Source organism: Silene latifolia, chromosome 2, assembly GCF_048544455.1.
Source record: "Silene latifolia isolate original U9 population chromosome 2, ASM4854445v1, whole genome shotgun sequence".
Classification (NCBI taxonomy): Eukaryota; Viridiplantae; Streptophyta; class Magnoliopsida; order Caryophyllales; family Caryophyllaceae; genus Silene; species Silene latifolia.
In genome coordinates this window covers 49,648,352-49,664,772 of record NC_133527.1, presented here as the reverse complement: position 1 = coordinate 49,664,772, position 16,421 = coordinate 49,648,352, and the positions used below count along the sequence as shown (strand labels likewise).

Genomic DNA, 16,421 nt, shown 5'->3' with positions numbered 1-16,421 from the left:
TTTACGCAGGAAAGCCAAATTGGGGAAAAGACGCAGCTCTTGCTGCGCCTCTTCCTTTGTTTCCCTCCACATGGATTTTCAAAAATTCGTTATAAGTTCGTTATTTGTGGGCCCATCTTTGGTGCGCCTCTTCCTCGATGCTATTTTACTCTTTTGGCCCATTCAAAGATTTTCTTTCGTTCCGGCTCAATATTTGTCCCCAGCGCAGCAGTATTTTGCAGTATCGCTCACTCAAGATTTCTTCCATGACGATTAAGATGTTCCTAGTCGTCAAAACATTTTCCCCAACAAGAGTTCGCTTGAGACCGACGCAAGCAGATTCAACCTCAAGTTTTTACAAGAGTTCGCTTGAGACCGACGCAAGCAGATTCAACCTCAAGTTTTTGCCAGAGTTCGCTTGAGACCGACGCAAGCGGATGCCCCAGCAGTTCCTACCGACGTCCTGCTACCCTCACTATATTTTATGTTTCCCCGCGGAGTTCGACAGGGTGTCGTTCTCCAGAAGTTCCTATACCCAAACCTTAGCTATCTTTAAGTTGACCTTACTGTTAGGACTCCTCCCCGTCAATGCTTTCCTTTAGGGCCCCATACCCTAGCATAATCCTTATATACCCTTTAGGTCTTACCCTTAGCTCCCATGCTCAACTTTAGCTCCTACACAACTCCGAAAGCATCTCGAGAAGAAGTCTCAGGTATGGTCTCTTCTTATGGCTGGCGAGCCTCCTTACGTAGTCTAATGGACTTTAAACGACCCTCCCCGATAGTCGACAGACTCTAAAATGTTCCCGACGACAGGTCCTTGGCTCAGACCCCTTGAGCCGCCTCGCGTCGCCATAGTCGTCAGGTTGTAATCTTCGATTGACCTGATGGCTATACTTTGACTTTCGCCTTGTCCAAGCCTCAGTCAAAGTGGGGGCTCTGTAGATACCTCGTTTCTGCACCTCCCGCAAACCACCCGGTGATGATTGGGCCGCATGTTTGATACGCGGAACGATTTGTGACAGTTCGTAAGATTATCGTCAAGTGATTGCTCAAATATTAAATGTCTACCTCTTAGTTGTCATCTACGCGCCGATACGGTCGTTTTGTGATAATTAGAGTACATTCGAGTCCGGGTCAAAAATCGTCTCCATTTTTCGATAACTGTTAAATCCCGAGTCGAATGTTTGGAATGTTAGGATATTTCTATTCCATATTTCATAAATTTTATCTTTTGGCAAATAATATCCCGTAATATTCATATAAGATATTAAGGATATTCGAATTATTTCCGTCCTACCATAACTCAAACGCGGAAATGTTTCTTCAAACAGAGGAAACCTCCGGGAATAGACGCAAGAAAGCGCCGCTGCGCCTCTTCCAAGAGACGTGGGCTCGCTGCGCCTCTTCCCAGTGCCCTTCTCTGCATGTTTTACGTATCTTTTTCATATCTTTCCGAGATTCACTTCCAAAGAGTCTCCGAAACCCTAATTCCTTCACGTGATTAGTATAAATAGGAGGCTTCGTCCCTCATATTTCTCACGCGAGTGTCCGCCCTTCTCTTCTCCCTTTGCATTCTAGACTTTGTTCTTACTTATTGGCGCCTACGTGCTTGAACTTTCGACCACGTAAGCTCGGATCTTTCCGGGTACCAGCCTCTCCGTTGCATGACCGACCAATTTGACCAACTACACCAATAATCAACTTAATTAATCAATCGTTTTCCTCTTACGAGGGCACTCTCTTTGCATTCGCGTCGAGCATTCACTAATCGATATCTTAGTTCTTCTCGTTTCGTCAACATGTAAGTCTGAGGGTGTAATCTCTCCTTATTTATTTATTTATTGTATTTTACTGTTCGTATCATCAATTGTAAGGTTTATGTCGAAAATACCGTTAAAATCGATTTCTAAAACCCCTTGTTAAAACCTGTTTTGCGGATTTCCGGTAAATAATCAAGTCGAGAAAGGACGCAGCAAGAATCGCTGCGCCTCTTGAAGGAGCGCAGCGATTCCGCTGCGCCTCTTCGTGAGGCCGCGCAGCTTCTTGCTTCCTTTCTTCTTCGTTGTCTCTCGTAATTTGTATTCAAAATTTCTTTCTTTTGCTTGTTCGTCTGTTAATCCTTCGTCTTAATGTCATAATAATTCACATGTATTATAATCACCATCATTAGCATGTTTAATTCATCATAAATCCGACCTTAAATCCCAAGTAATCTCATATTTGCGGGTTTTCGTCGTTTAATTCAATTCCGGTTTGTAGAGATTCAATTTGTTCATATTGGGTTTCTGGAATTCGTCCTTGATATAGTTTAATCTGTTTATTCGCATGTTCGTCGCATATTCGTTGTATATCCGTCATATTTAGCCTAATTGACTTATTTCAATAGAGGACTCATTAATATTCTCATCATTATTTCATGTAAATAATCCGTTTCCGATTCATCCCATCCATGTTTATCGCTTTTATGACCATCATTCACATGTAATTAACCTATTAATCACTTCCATCCGAGTAAATATTTCAATCCATCATTAAATTCATCAATTCAAATTAACGATTTGCAGTTCCGGCTTCACAGCCAGAACTCACCCTTGGAACAGACGCAAAGAATCGTTGCGCCTCTTCCGAGGGCGATCCTCGCTGCGCTTTGTTCGAGATGAGTTCGTCCCGAACTCCGTTTCGCCTTGACATAGTTTAATTAGTTTACGTATTAACTAACTATTAACCGTATTATCGCCTTCTGTTTTGTTCGTTAATTTATTTAATTTCTTTCTTTTATTCCTTTTTCTCAAATCATCCGTTTTAAAGGTATTTTCGACATAAATCGCCTATTCCAATGTAATTGATGTAATTTCCATTATTGTAACTTATAATTATTGTATTTATCCTATTTCTTGTATGTTCTCACATGTAAATCAACATTAAATCCTGCTTCGACCCAATTGTATGCTAATTACGTATCAACCGACTTAGTATTAATTATCACATGCTAGGATTAAAACTTGGATGTTGCATTGCATGCATATAACCGACGATATATCAAGTATAGACAACTTCCCTAATCATTAGTAGAGGCCGCTATCGAGGCGGGCGGGATTAGGTGTTCGATCAAAAGAGCTTCCTAATACGTACCCTCACCCCTTACTCCAGATCTCCGTGAGCACCCGTGTTCATTGGCATCCACGAGAGTCATTCTAGACATAGAATGCTAAGGGTAACGATTGCTTAGTGTTCATGTCACTACTTTGTGTCTTGACATGACACGAGGTACTCGAACGGTTCCAATTTCCCATAAAAATTGGTGGCGACTCCATACAAAATGCAAACGCTTGTTTCGACCTTCACCAAGCGCCCCCGTGGGCGGCCCGCTGTCCACAAAGAGTAAAGTTCGTATATGAAAAACAATTACGTAATAATAATAAAATAATAAGATTAGCAATAGTAATATTATTAAGAATAATAATAATACAGTATTAAAATTAATAGTAACAATGTTATTAATAATATTATTATTAATTAATATTAATATTCATATTAATAATAATAATATTAGTAATTATATTAATAATCAGTATTAATGATATTGATATAATAATAATAATAATAATAATAATAATAATAATAAATAATACTCCCTCCTATTCTATATTTCCTTCCCTATTTTTTTATTCGGTTATTCGAGTTTTTTTTTCCCTATTTCCTTTTTTTGGGATGATTTGTGTGACCCAAATTCAATAGCATGTGGGATCGTGTGGTCCAAATTTAGTCTTATTTCTTGTGCAAAAAGGAGAGGAGAAGAAAATATAGAAGTATTAATTATATTAATAATTCTATAAGAGATCACAATGGTAAAGTCGTTTTGTTGGGAGCAAAAATGTGCGGTTCCAATAGTATCCTTGTTGCGGAAACACTTGCTTTAAAAGAAGGTATTTTAGCAGCTAAATACTTAGGAATCTCAAAGTTAATTGTGGAGGGTGATAACTTATGTGTTATTAACTCGATTCGAGGTACTTGGCAAATTCCGTGGGAAATTTCTAGTATTATCAAAGATGTGAAATTGACCTTCATTTTTTCGATGAAGTGATAATTAAACATTGCTTTCGTGAAGCCAACAAGGTTGCTGACTTCATGGCTTCTGTTGGACATTCATGTCCAACTCTTTCGAGGTGGTTTGATAGCCGGTGGCTTCAACTTACCTTCCTCATTCGAAAGGATGAGATAGGTTGGTCCTACCCTAGATGATCAATCTAGTTTTCTTACCTAATCAAAAAAAAAAAAGTAATTATATTAATAAAAACTATTAAGTTTGAGATGAATAAAATTGAAACTAAAATAAATCAACCCAACTTTTCTTACTTGGGTGAGATTAGAAAAGACAAATAAGCCCTGTTCTTTTGGATTTAAAGTTACTTAATTTAAGTTCACTTCAGATCCTATAAGTTCAGTTCAGATCCTATAAGTTCAGTTTAGTTCAGATCCTATAAGTTCAGTTCAGTTCAGATCCTATAAATTCAATTCAGATCTTATAAGTTAAGTTCAGTTCAATTCAAATCAGATCCGTTTCAGTTCAAAAGAACCAGGCTATAATAATAACTACAGTAGTACCTTGTTTCCCAATTCCCTCAGTTTTACTACTCAAAGCCCCTTTATTTATAAAGTTAGGAGAAGAGATGACAATTTAGAGAGATGGGGAACGCATTTAGAGTTTTATGACTAATAATAAAGTAAAGCCTTCTTAGCTGCTTTATTTATTTTGTGACAACAGATAAACCCAAGAATTCAGCTTTGCAAATCCTCTCATTTCTGGAGAAATTTTTTCAATAAGGTTTATCTTCTTTACTTTTCCTCTCTTATTCTTCATTCATTCCTTTTTTTTAGGGTTTCTTGTATCTTATTCCTTACTTTTTGATTGATTACTACAAACAACTTGAGCTCTTAGCTTTAACTGTTTCTGGGGTTTTCTGGGAATTTGAATTCCGTAGCTGGGTTTCATTTCTTTTCCTATGTTGTTGCCTCTATTTTCTGGGTTCACTTTCATTTTATTATTTTGATTAGTATCATATGATGTATTCTGTCTTTTTGAGCTACTGTATGTTAGGAGTTGTGATTGATTGCCTGATAGGAGGTTTCAGTTGAGCTGTAGCTGTGTTTTTATTGAGTTATTATTACTCTTTAAGCTTAACCTGTCGTGTTTGATGTGTTGTGGTGTTCTAGGTGTGTACTTTTTGCAATGTCATATTGCAAAGCCTGTTCCTAATTTCTAGTGTCAAGCTTGTGAATTTGTGCTAGTGAAAAGCGTGTAAGATGACAACAGAGTCGAATACTAGCTTTCATATGGAGAATACATTAAGCTCAGTATTACACGGCCATGATATACCATTTCAGCCTGGGGCTGTGAACACCCCTACATCCCATATGATCTCAATTGGTAGCTATTATGGAGCCAATGGTAGTACCGGAAACCTTATGTTTTGTGACAATTCCAGCATCATTAGCAGTGCCAGTCCCACGTCTTCTGCAGCTGGCAACTCTTCCGGCTCACTTCTTTTGGACTCAGTGCCTGGGCTTAAGCATGATGCTGGACTGGCTGTTGATTGGACCGATGAGGAGCAGTACAAGCTGGAGGAAGCCCTTGTAAAGTTAGTGTTCTGTTCTTGAGCTTACTTTTAGTTATTCAACTCCCACCTAAACATTAGATATATATGTTATTGGCATCTGTTTTGTCCTTGGTAATAACATCAGCAACTATTTGTTGCTTATATCTTTTGGAAAGTGTCAAAACACCATGTTACTTTGACTCTTCATATTATTACGTGTGCCAGTGTCCAATACTCGTCACTCGTACATAGGTATGGTTCTTGGACACCATTTTGATTTTGACACTTCGACACATACCCATGTGGATATTTCTAATTGATTATATTGAACACAGGTCAAACAGAAAAATACGTGCATCCTCCGGGAGGATCGTCCTCCTTACACCTAAAGACAATCCACCAAATGCAATATTATAAAGACATAGGTGTAAGGAGTACGGCTGTACGGTCCTCCCTAAGGACACAAGAATTTTCCGGTCAAACATTCATTACATATAATTGTATGTTCTAGCTAGTGGGAAACATAGTTTTATTTTGTCATGCAATAGATTTTTTTTTTTTTTTGCATCTCTTGTAAAGCGTGATGTTAAAACTTGTTATGGTTCTTTATTCGTGAGGCTGCCTTTACTAGTTTTAGTCTTGAAATAATAGCTTTTAATGTACAATAAAAGAACAAGTACTTTCTCTTAGCCGCGTTAATATTGTTTTCATATACTCCCTTTACTTCTTTGAATTGCCCCATATTCCACTTTGGCCTATTCTTAGAATTACCCCATTTCTCTATGGGCATGTTTTTGTCAGTAACAATGACACTACTTTATTAGTAAAACTATCTTAATCTTTGTGCCTAAAGCAAATAGAGCATTTTAAAGATTAGTTGGAGTGGCTTTAGGGTGTGTTTGGATTGAGAGATTTGGAGGGAAAGGGAGGTTTGGGAATTGGAAGGATGAGGAATACATTGTTTGGTTAGCAAAATGAAGGTAGAGGGATTTGGAGGGGAGAGAAAATGGATCCCTCCATTTCCCTCCTCCAAGGCAAATTATTTCCCGATCAACATAGGCAAGATTTGGAGGGAAAATCACCTCCTCCATTCTCCCTCCCCTCTCTTTCCCTTCCTTTCCCTTTCCCTCCTTTTTTGCTATCCAAACACACCCTTAAGGTTTTGTTTGACTTGTTACGGAGGGCTGAGAAATACTAGGGATTAGTTGGAGTAGCTTTAGGGTTTTATGCGTCTAAACCAAATTTCTTTTCATGTTCAATACATATATCAAAGAGAGGGGGCTAGGGAGTGAGACCTTGTGTGGTCATTAAAGTGTCTGTGATGCTTTGAATGCCATGAAAATATTCTATGTAAGTGGCTAAGGTCTAAATTTATAAATGCAATTTTCAGGTATAAGGACGAGCCTGGTATCATGAAGTACATCAAAGTTGCTGCTACATTGCGGGACAAAACTGTACGTGATGTTGCTCTCAGATGTCGATGGATGACGGTGAGCTGCTCATTCCTTGAAACATACTCCTTCCAATTCTTTGGATTTGCAATGTTTGAAAATGGCACAGACATTTATGAGAACAAGTAGACGAGTGAGGTTACTGAAAAATCTTAAGGGTATAATAGGTAACTAGATGAACATTTAGTCACATTAGTACTTGTATTCAAATGCAAAGGATATAGGGTGAACGTACTATGGTGGAAGTTTGATTTACAGGGTGTTTCTGAATTCTGGGGGTACAAACAACAGATTTATTTTTCAAAGATATTGTTTGGCATTTAGGTAAGGTACTAATGGTATTTCTTTGCTAGGCTAGTACATTATGAAAACTTATCCACCACCGCTAGATACTCATAAGGGAGATTTATGTAAAATGATCCATAGATGAAATTTTTGTATGGTCTTCCATTGTTATATTCTGGTTGATGATTTTCTTTATATGGTTTGTTATACTTATGTGCGAACTAGATTTCTTCCTGGAGCACCTCCAACAATATTCCTGATTATTCTCTTCGATGAGCTGACCAATATTGTAGTTATTTTTAGGCCTACTGGCTTTGTGGATTTAAATAGATAGGTTATTTTACAGTTGAAGACTTGAGGTAGCTCATTCCTGGCAAAGAAATCGGCTGCTAATTATCTGCAAAACGACGCTCAAAAGAACATACTCCCTCCTATTCACTATATTCTTCCCCATTACTTTTTGCACAAGAAATAAGAAAGTGAATTTGGACCACACAAAACACACTACCCCACATGCCATTGAATTTGGATCACACAAATCAACCCAAAAAAGGAAATAGGGAAGAAAACCAGAATAACCGAATAAGGAAATAGGGAAGAAAACCCTGAATAGGAGGGAGTATATAACAGTCGATGTATATGTTCGTAAGGTAACAGGCTGCAGGCATGGAGCTTTCTGTCCCATCTTTCACAGTTAAATTGAGCCCATTAGCACCTGGCGTGCTATTACGCCAGGATAACCTGCTTTAGCTTTGGTCTTTGATAAGATCTGATATTCTGATGTACATGTTGACGCAAGTGTACTTGGGGACTTCACTAAATGAGGAATATTACTAAGGTTACCTTGCGAGCTTTATAGTTAACTTGCTCCTCCCTCTCATGTCCCATATGAAAATTGAGGATTATCTGGATGGATGACAATTTTAGAACTCAGAACTTCACTGGGTGTGGATAGGAAGGAGTCCAGTTTATATTCAAGATATCAACTTAAGTAGCTCAAGTTCAGTATGGGAGTTGTAACATCATTATGCCTGGGTGAAGGCTTTGAGTGTTGCTCTTTACTGGCCTTCTTTCTGGTCCTTAACCTTTGTTCCTAGAGATCTTAAATGATGTTTCTTAAAATCTCAGATTTTCATACATTACTCAACGTTGACCTTTTAATCCATAATTTGTATTCCATGGCCAGTATAAAATTAGAGTTAGTTAATGTTGGAGTTCCGTAGATTTAACTTATACTGGGCACATTTTCTATCTGCTGATTTTTCTAAGGCAGAAAATCTCATGCTTTTCTATTCTCGAGCGTCAAATGTAATGGCCTGACATGCAATGTTAACTCATTGGTTACTGAAATTTGATGCTTCTGCTCTCAGTAGATAAAATTTTCGTAATTCAGCATGCTTACCGCATAAAACTATAATTAAAAAGCAAATTGATATTTCTTGATCTCAAGACCTTTATTACTCTTAAAGAGAGCGGCCAATTCTAGGTATTTGAAATCAACTAGATTGAAAAACCAAATAATAGATTTGAGAATCTCTGTCTCTTGCCCGCTGCCTTTCTTTCAAAGAGTTACTTTTACACACACAAAAAAAATGATCTCCTGAATCCACTAGATTTCTAAGACATTTCTTTCATGGTTCTTTTTACTAAAAGATGCTCTTTTGTTCTTACTTGAATCTTTATACGCTTATATTAAAACAATTTCATTCAAAATATATTTTTGTTGAAAAAAAATCTGATCTTGAGTTCGACTCCATTTCAAAGATAGTCTCTTTAATAGTTCTATTACGAAATGTTGGTCTTTTCTTCTCATTACTGATTGAGGCTCCTCTATTGCGATAGTCACCTTTATCTCCATCTCAGACCACTTTCCTTCCTGAAGTTGCTAGTGAGTCCCAATTCTCATCCCGCACTTCATTAATCCTTTCTTGTTCCATTATCTATTGTGATATTTCACTCTTTTTTTTCCCCTTCATTTTTCCATTCCTCTTAATCTCGGTCTATCTTCCCCCTTCCAAGAAACCTGATAAGGCACCATCAGGCTATCACCTGCCTGATATTGAGTGCTTGTGCCTTGTGGTAAAGATCTTGCTCGGTTCGGTTAGTGAAAGTAGTGAATGACATTAGAATTCTGGATGAGTGAAGAGTTGTGGATGGAAAGAGGAATCATAGAAGAACTTATGGTCCTGTTATTTGAGTTTTCCCCATTCATTTCAATAATCGCAGAAAAAAAAATTATAATTTGAAATTGGCCATAATGAATCTTTCTTTCGACAATTTGTCCAAATTCCAAAAAGCCGTGACAAATACCCTTCACATAAAAAGATTCGTGCAGGAAGATATGGTCCCACAATCACATGGGAGTTTTCTTTGTGGGTTATTTCTTACCCAAAAGGAAATGTACTGAATTGATTTGAAATTTTGAAGACCCAAAAAAATGTAGTAAATTCAAATGAATATAGGGTGTAGCAGACTAGCCTCTAATCAATCTCTCACCTTTGTCGGTCCTCTTTGCCTCTTCTCACCTTCTTATCTTCTTACTTTATGTAACTGCATGCGGACGGTTTATGTGGTCTTTAAATGGATGTGCTCAGACTCTTTCTAGCTCTGATACAGCTCAGCTTATTGAGAAGTCATCCCTGTGCAAGGTCTATGTTAGCTCTTGTATTTATAAATTAGGGCCTTCTGGTAGCATATCTTCATCATCTTAATCTTACTTCAAAGATTGTATCTCTTAGATTTAGATTAAATGCCTCGCATTCTGGATTGCCATTTTGGCATTTGGCTTAGTAGCTGAGCTTTTGGTCTTGGTACACACTGGTGTCCTGTATAACCTATGAAATGGAGACCTATAGGAAGTTGAGAAGATGATGTTGCAATATTGTCATGTTTTGAAATCAGGAATCTCTATTTTGCTCATAACAAACTTGTGCAAGGTGAACAAATTCCATGGCCGGAAGTTATAGTCAAAAGAAAAGGCCCATCAGATAATCTTCATTAGTTGAGTTGATGATAGAACTCCTATTATAATTTTCACAACGCCATGCCTTGTTCCTGTACCGCACCAAACAACGATAATTATTGTTTGCTTGGCCTCGTTCAGATCCTAATATTCCACATGAACATCAGTAGTCAGGTGTTAAATTCCCTATAGCTGTAAGCTCCAACAGCCAATCCTGCAATTGCTTCCATGTTGCTATAGGGCAACATTGCTTTCTCTTAAGAAGCTTCACATCTGAGTAGTCTTAAAAAAGTGTGCCTCGAGTGTACCCAAGGCACGCCTTGAATGAGGCACTAGCCAAAATGCCTCGGTGCATTTTAGGTGTGCCTTTTAGATGATGCTCACTTAACAAGACTCTCTAGTACGAACTTTCCATATCTTTTTCATCTAGATAATTAATTATGCCATTTTTCCCCACTATTCCTAACTTTTACTCATTTACATGTTAGCCAACATGAATACTCCTAAAAATGGTATTGTTGCCGAAAATTTAATTGTTACTAAGCATATGGGCGCCTCACATCCAAAGGCGTGCGCCTTCGGCCCTTCGCCTTGAGCTTTGCGTCTTGTCGACTCGGCCTCTTAGCGCCTCGACGCACCTTGCGCCTCTTCAAACTAAACATCTGACAGCATCTATTATACTTTTTGTGTCACATGAAATTACCTCCCTTATTTTGCCATAGGGGTGGGAGCCTTTAAGGCAATAAGGTACTGTTGTTCTTTGGTAAGTGCCATTAAAAGTTTATGTACTTTATAGATTTCGTTGAGCTTTTGGTTGTTTGTTTAACTGCTGATGCCACTAGGTTATTATCTCTTGAGATCTTCGTCCAACCCTAAACCCTGTCCATGTAATATATGTTGGTTACTCGCGATTCAGGAGGAGAAAATGCTTGTCTTAATATGGAGTTGGAAGATCAGATATTTCTGGTTAAGTCTATTGTTATTTTTAGTTAGGTTAGTTCTGTCAACATTGTCTTGATAAATCAATGTGCTATGGCAAATTTAAGAGTAGCCTTTTCTTCTTCCAGGAATTAAGCTCACCTTCTTACAGATATTGGCTATGTTGATGCCTTTCACAACATTTACATGAATAACTTCCAAGAACAGCTATTTGCATTATCTTATCGACCTCTGATTTGGTCTCTTTTTTATGCTAATTATTAAACGCAACAAATATCCTTTTGACTTTTTGTGCTGATAGTTTTTTACAGCACTGAACTTAATCTGTTAATCACGTGTTTATTTAGCTATTAGAGTATGTACAGGAATTGGAAAGTCCTGATGTATCTCTAGACAATCCTTCTTTCAAGTACTAAGAAAAGATGATTTTGAATTGTCCTCCCTACCCAAAAGCTCGTATTGGGGTTCCCTGTGGTTGGTGAATTCTGGGAAAGTAAAGTCTATATGGCATTCTTTGCAACATTTTTGTTGTCTTCCATCTGGTGACTAATCTGGCAACTGATAAGTATGTTTTAGATTGAAATTGGTGTTCTTGCGGATTGATTTACAGAAAAAACGAAGAAAACAAGAGGAGTCAAACATGGGAAGGAAGGGCGGCCCCAAGGTATGCACGTTCATGCGATCTGCATTTGTGCTTATGTCCTGTTTCTGGTATATATAGGCAGTTAGCTATTTTTGTGGTTCCTGATAATGCAATTTCCTGGCCTTGTTTGGATACCAAAGTAGGAGGGAAGGGAAGGGAAGGGAAGGGAAAGGGGGGGAAGGGAAGAGGAGGGGGAATGAGGTATGGTTGTTTGGAACTTGGATACAATTTCCCTCCAAATCTTTCCTATAGTGGAGGGATTTTGATTTGCCTTGGTGGACGGAAAATGGATCCCTCCAAATCCTTTCCCCTCCACTTCCCTCCACCCTTTTTTGTTGTCCAAACAAGGGATTTTAAATCCCCTACTCTCCCTCCCTTTCCTTTCCCTCCAAATCCCTTCATCCAAACAAGGCCTTAATGTTTCAATTTTGTGTTTGACTTCAACCATTACCCTTTCATTTACTTTCTTCGTCTCATCCTATTTGTCATTCTTTATATGTTGTTGTTCCCTTAAGGTTCCATTTCAGTCAATACTCCTTCTGATCAACTGATTCTTCACATTTTTATTCTTCTGTGACGAGTAATCGAGTATTCTTAAAAAAACGTAAAGAATAGAATCATAGGGAGTGACATTTTCTTATTTTCTCTGTGCAAGCATTCTTAGTTTCCATTAATAATTATGGAGGAACATAGTCCCATGTAATTTGAGTCAATTTTTTCATTAGTAATGCCTCGCTCATACAGTATCAGTCCATGTCTTGTCTGCCTTTCTGCTTACTCCGGTCCTATGGATAACTTTAAGGTGCTGATCTTATTGAGGAATACAATCAGAGTTTTTTCGTTAGTTTAATGACTATTATTTAATTGTGTTTCAAGTTCGTGCTTATGCTTGCTGAAGTAAGATATTCTAAAATGTTGTTTCCAGGATAAGTTTGTGGAATCATCTTTGATGACCAATTTACCATCAGCTGCAGCACCTAATCTTGCTCCAAATTCCTTCAAAAAGAACCAAATGGGCCAGAATCAACGTTTGAATTGTCAATGTATGTCTATTACTTCTTATCCAATTTTTCAGTTAAAATTTGTCTTGATTCTTAAGGGCTTGCTTGAAATGAGTGCAATTATAACAAGGGTAATAGTGGTCAAAATAAAGAAAATGTGGAGGCAGTGGAAGGAGGAAGAGGAAACAAAAGCAATTGTTGCCTTGTTAAAGGAGCTAATTACTACTTATTCCCGAACTCTTTGTTCGGTATCGAGGAAACTGTAACTTGACTAACCGCACTAGTGTAATACTTAACCTCAAGATGGGGCAATAATTCACCTGCCACCCCTTTTCGTCCCTTCACCATCATCACTTCCTTATTCTCTTTTATTCGAGTCTGCCACCCAGAGAAATGATTACCCTCATTCTAAGCAAGCCCTATGAAGTAACCCCTTAAGCCTCCTTCCCTACTCTCAATTTGACCTTTAGGGAGCGTTTGGTTCGGGGTTTCAGGAAGGGTAAGGGTAACAAAAGTAATGAAACTTTTTGTCGTTGTTTGTTTACCATATTTTCTCATTCTCTTTCCCTCTTCCTTACCCCCAAACGTCTCTACATCCTTACCCATCACCCCCCCACAGGTAACTCATTCCCTTTTCCCTCTCTACCCCGCCATTTTAATCCCTTTGCCGAACCAAACACCCTCTTAATATGCCCAAGAAAAATGGTTTTTATTTGTCTGCTGAACGTAGTACATATGCATCTGTACATACCTAAATTCTAAAAGTTTGAATACACTTTATGTATTCTTTTCGTGTCATAATACATGTAGTTGTAGCCTTGTGGGCCGTGTTGATAAATTTTGAATGCTTGTCACTCCTTTTCGAGATATGGGACTATGGGAATATAACTGTATATAGAATATCAGCTATGTGCTTAGGAAGGGGTGTGCTGGAGCTTTCATCGGACAACCGCTGAAGGCTTTACTTTGTTTCCATAATGTTCGTAAGAAACAGTTCCATGCCAACTTAATTGCTCTAGAAAATAACTTCATAGAAATAGAAACAGTTTATGAATGGTGTTAAACCAAGTGAAGCAAAGAAAAAAGTCGCTTGAGATGTTCAAACATACAAGGAACTTCTTTTTGAAAGAGAGTAAAATGTACCATTTGTTTGAAGTATAACTTTCTGAAGTGCAGAACTAATGTCTTAATTGATCTGAAATGTAATAAGCAATTATAACTGTTAGAGTTCACACTTGTCTGAAAATATAAAGATGGCGTATTAGCTGATTGGGGCCAACTATATGAAATATATATTAGATCAGATTTGAATCTGATGTTGAACCAATGGAAGAACACAATACGAATCAGTGGCCGTTGTTTTGTTCAAATGAAACAGTGAAACAGTGATTCGATGGTGACCCTCTGCTAATAACCTTATCAAATTTACAGGATGGACATACTACGTACTAGAGTCCATGGTATCAAATTAAATTCTACCAATGGCAGGCATCCACAAGACACATACCCATGAAATTTGCGTAATTTTGTGCTTTCTTTTGTTCTGTCTTTCCCTCGACCCATCCGCACCAAGTTTTACCTCAACATATTACCCCTTTACCCAAAAACCTTACACGAGATATAATTAATTATAAATAAAAATCTGTGTGTAAATAAATTGCACCTCATATCCATTAACATGCAAAAATTCCACCTTTTAAAACGAAATACACAGATGGTTCTGTGAATCAGCTGGAGAGAAACTTGCTTTCCATTAAAGGGCAGTTATTTGCTTAAAACTGTTGGCTGATTATCATTATGCACACTGATATCCGACTCATTTTATTTTTTTAACTGAATTCATTGTTTGTATTTTCTTCCAAACAGTGTTGAGTAGCAAAGCGAAGCAACTTTTGGAGCAAAATCTTCAAGCATTTAATCAGATTGATCATAATATGACTTGTTTGAAGGTGAGTTGTGAGCATCATAAGAGGATTTGACTAGTTAAAGAACAGCCTTAGTTAGTGACTCGCTTCAAATCCTTTTCAGTATTTAAGTGGTACCAACTTCAAAATGGTTCGTTGCAAATTCTAACAAATATGTGTTGTGACTGTTGTCAGTGGCAGGATAATATAGATCTCTTCTGCCGTGCAAGAAATAACATCAACAACATCAATGTCATTCTAAACAAGTATGCACCTCATATCCACATCTTCATTTAGATTTACGACATACTTGGCTAATGTTTACACGAGCTTCTGATTGCTCGTCTGAATAATTGCAGCATGAGACAATTCTCGGGCAAAATGAGCCAGATGCAGGATCTTCCTGTATCTATTGATCAGAATCTTGTCAACAGCATTTTGCCACGTACAACTTTGGTAGTTTCTCCAATCTGACTGATAATCATTTGGGGTAGTCTTTACTCTTTAGGTTCCCCATTTGTTACTTTAATTCTGTGTCTTCATGACCCAATCGAAGATGAGCTGATATTAACAGAATAGCGCACTCAAAACAGAGCAGAAACCAAAACAACCCGACTCAAGTGCATAATATACCAAAAATAGCCCAACGTAGACAACAATTATCCGTTTGTCACCAGTCCTCCCGTGTTTTCGCTCATCCTAACCCTTAAGTCACTTGACTAATACTGAAAAATGTCTAATCAACTTTTTATTACCTCTGCATTTCAGTCTTGGAAAAAAGAAATCATTTTTCCTTGGTTACAACCTCGAATAGAGAACGTTGTTAGTTATCATCACACTGGTATATTGATGTTTGTGTTTCCTCTGTACTGAAATACTTTTGTCATCATGTTTCCAGTAGATAATGATGCATGGAATGCCTCGCGGACTGTAACCCAATTCAGAAGTCGAGATATTGGCGAAGTGGACGAGTAGGGATCTCTAACCACAAGTACAGAAATTTCCAATGTAAATTGACAAAGAGCCCTGTCTGTGTACCATACTGCTGCAGTGTTGCACATATTATTTGGATCCCGTGTTTGAAGGTAGAAAATAATAATATGCCAGTATCTCTTTAATTAGAGTAAGCTCTGTACAGTTTGATGATGTTACTGAAAAAATAGTAGAAAAGAGAGATAACATTCTAGAAACCCTAATTTAATGCTTAGTTTTGAAAAGACTTGTTTGTGTTGTGGATTTGTGGTAGATGTTAAACCCAGTCATTATCTAGTAGTGTTGGGGCGAAATGACCTCTGACTGATGTTATTGATAGATAATATACAAATCTCGTTGACTATATTTACGACAACAAATAGTGTTGTATGAGACGCTTGTATGTGTGAAACCAATCATTATATTTGGGTTCTAATCTCATGCATGCCATTGTCCATTTGTCTCTTAGTATAAGTTTGTCTTTTGAGCAAATTCAACATTGGTCCCCCAATAGTTCATCTTTTGCGCAAATTCCCCGATCTTGAACTTCGAGTGGATTAAGTAAAATGTGGAATGAGTCGGACACACTTAGTTTTTAGTTTTTAATATTATCAATTTAGATGTTGCGATAATAGTTGTAGACCAAAATTAGAATAGCAGTATTAGATCTGTACCGAGTCCCACT

At 37.7% G+C, this 16,421-nt stretch overlaps 1 protein-coding gene across 2 annotated transcripts; it reads left to right on the top strand.

The window, feature by feature from the left end:
* Positions 1-4,642: 4,642 nt before the first annotated feature.
* On the top strand, positions 4,643-16,110 carry LOC141642723 (uncharacterized). 2 transcript variants are annotated; one of them, XM_074451617.1, is made up of 9 exons: positions 4,643-4,807; positions 5,197-5,621; positions 6,970-7,069; positions 11,827-11,880; positions 12,785-12,902; positions 14,727-14,809; positions 14,960-15,030; positions 15,124-15,220; positions 15,666-16,110. In XM_074451617.1, the coding sequence occupies exons 2-9, from the start codon at positions 5,287-5,289 to the stop codon at positions 15,696-15,698; spliced, it is 891 nt and encodes a 296-aa protein (XP_074307718.1). In that variant the 5' UTR covers positions 4,643-4,807; positions 5,197-5,286; the 3' UTR covers positions 15,699-16,110. The 2 variants fall into 2 exon arrangements, with proteins under 2 accessions (XP_074307718.1, XP_074307719.1); XM_074451618.1 differs by having other exon boundaries at positions 15,663-16,110.
* Positions 16,111-16,421: the final 311 nt, after the last annotated feature.

Coding starts and splice junctions, on each gene's coding strand:
- LOC141642723 (XM_074451617.1), top strand. CDS start 5,287: ATGACAACAGAGTCGAATACTAGCTTTCATATGGAGAATACATTAAGC. Junction 14,810..14,959: donor ATAATATGACTTGTTTGAAG/GTGAGTTGTGAG, acceptor GACTGTTGTCAG/TGGCAGGATAATATAGATCT. Junction 15,221..15,665: donor TTTTGCCACGTACAACTTTG/GTAGTTTCTCCA, acceptor TGTTTCCAGTAG/ATAATGATGCATGGAATGCC.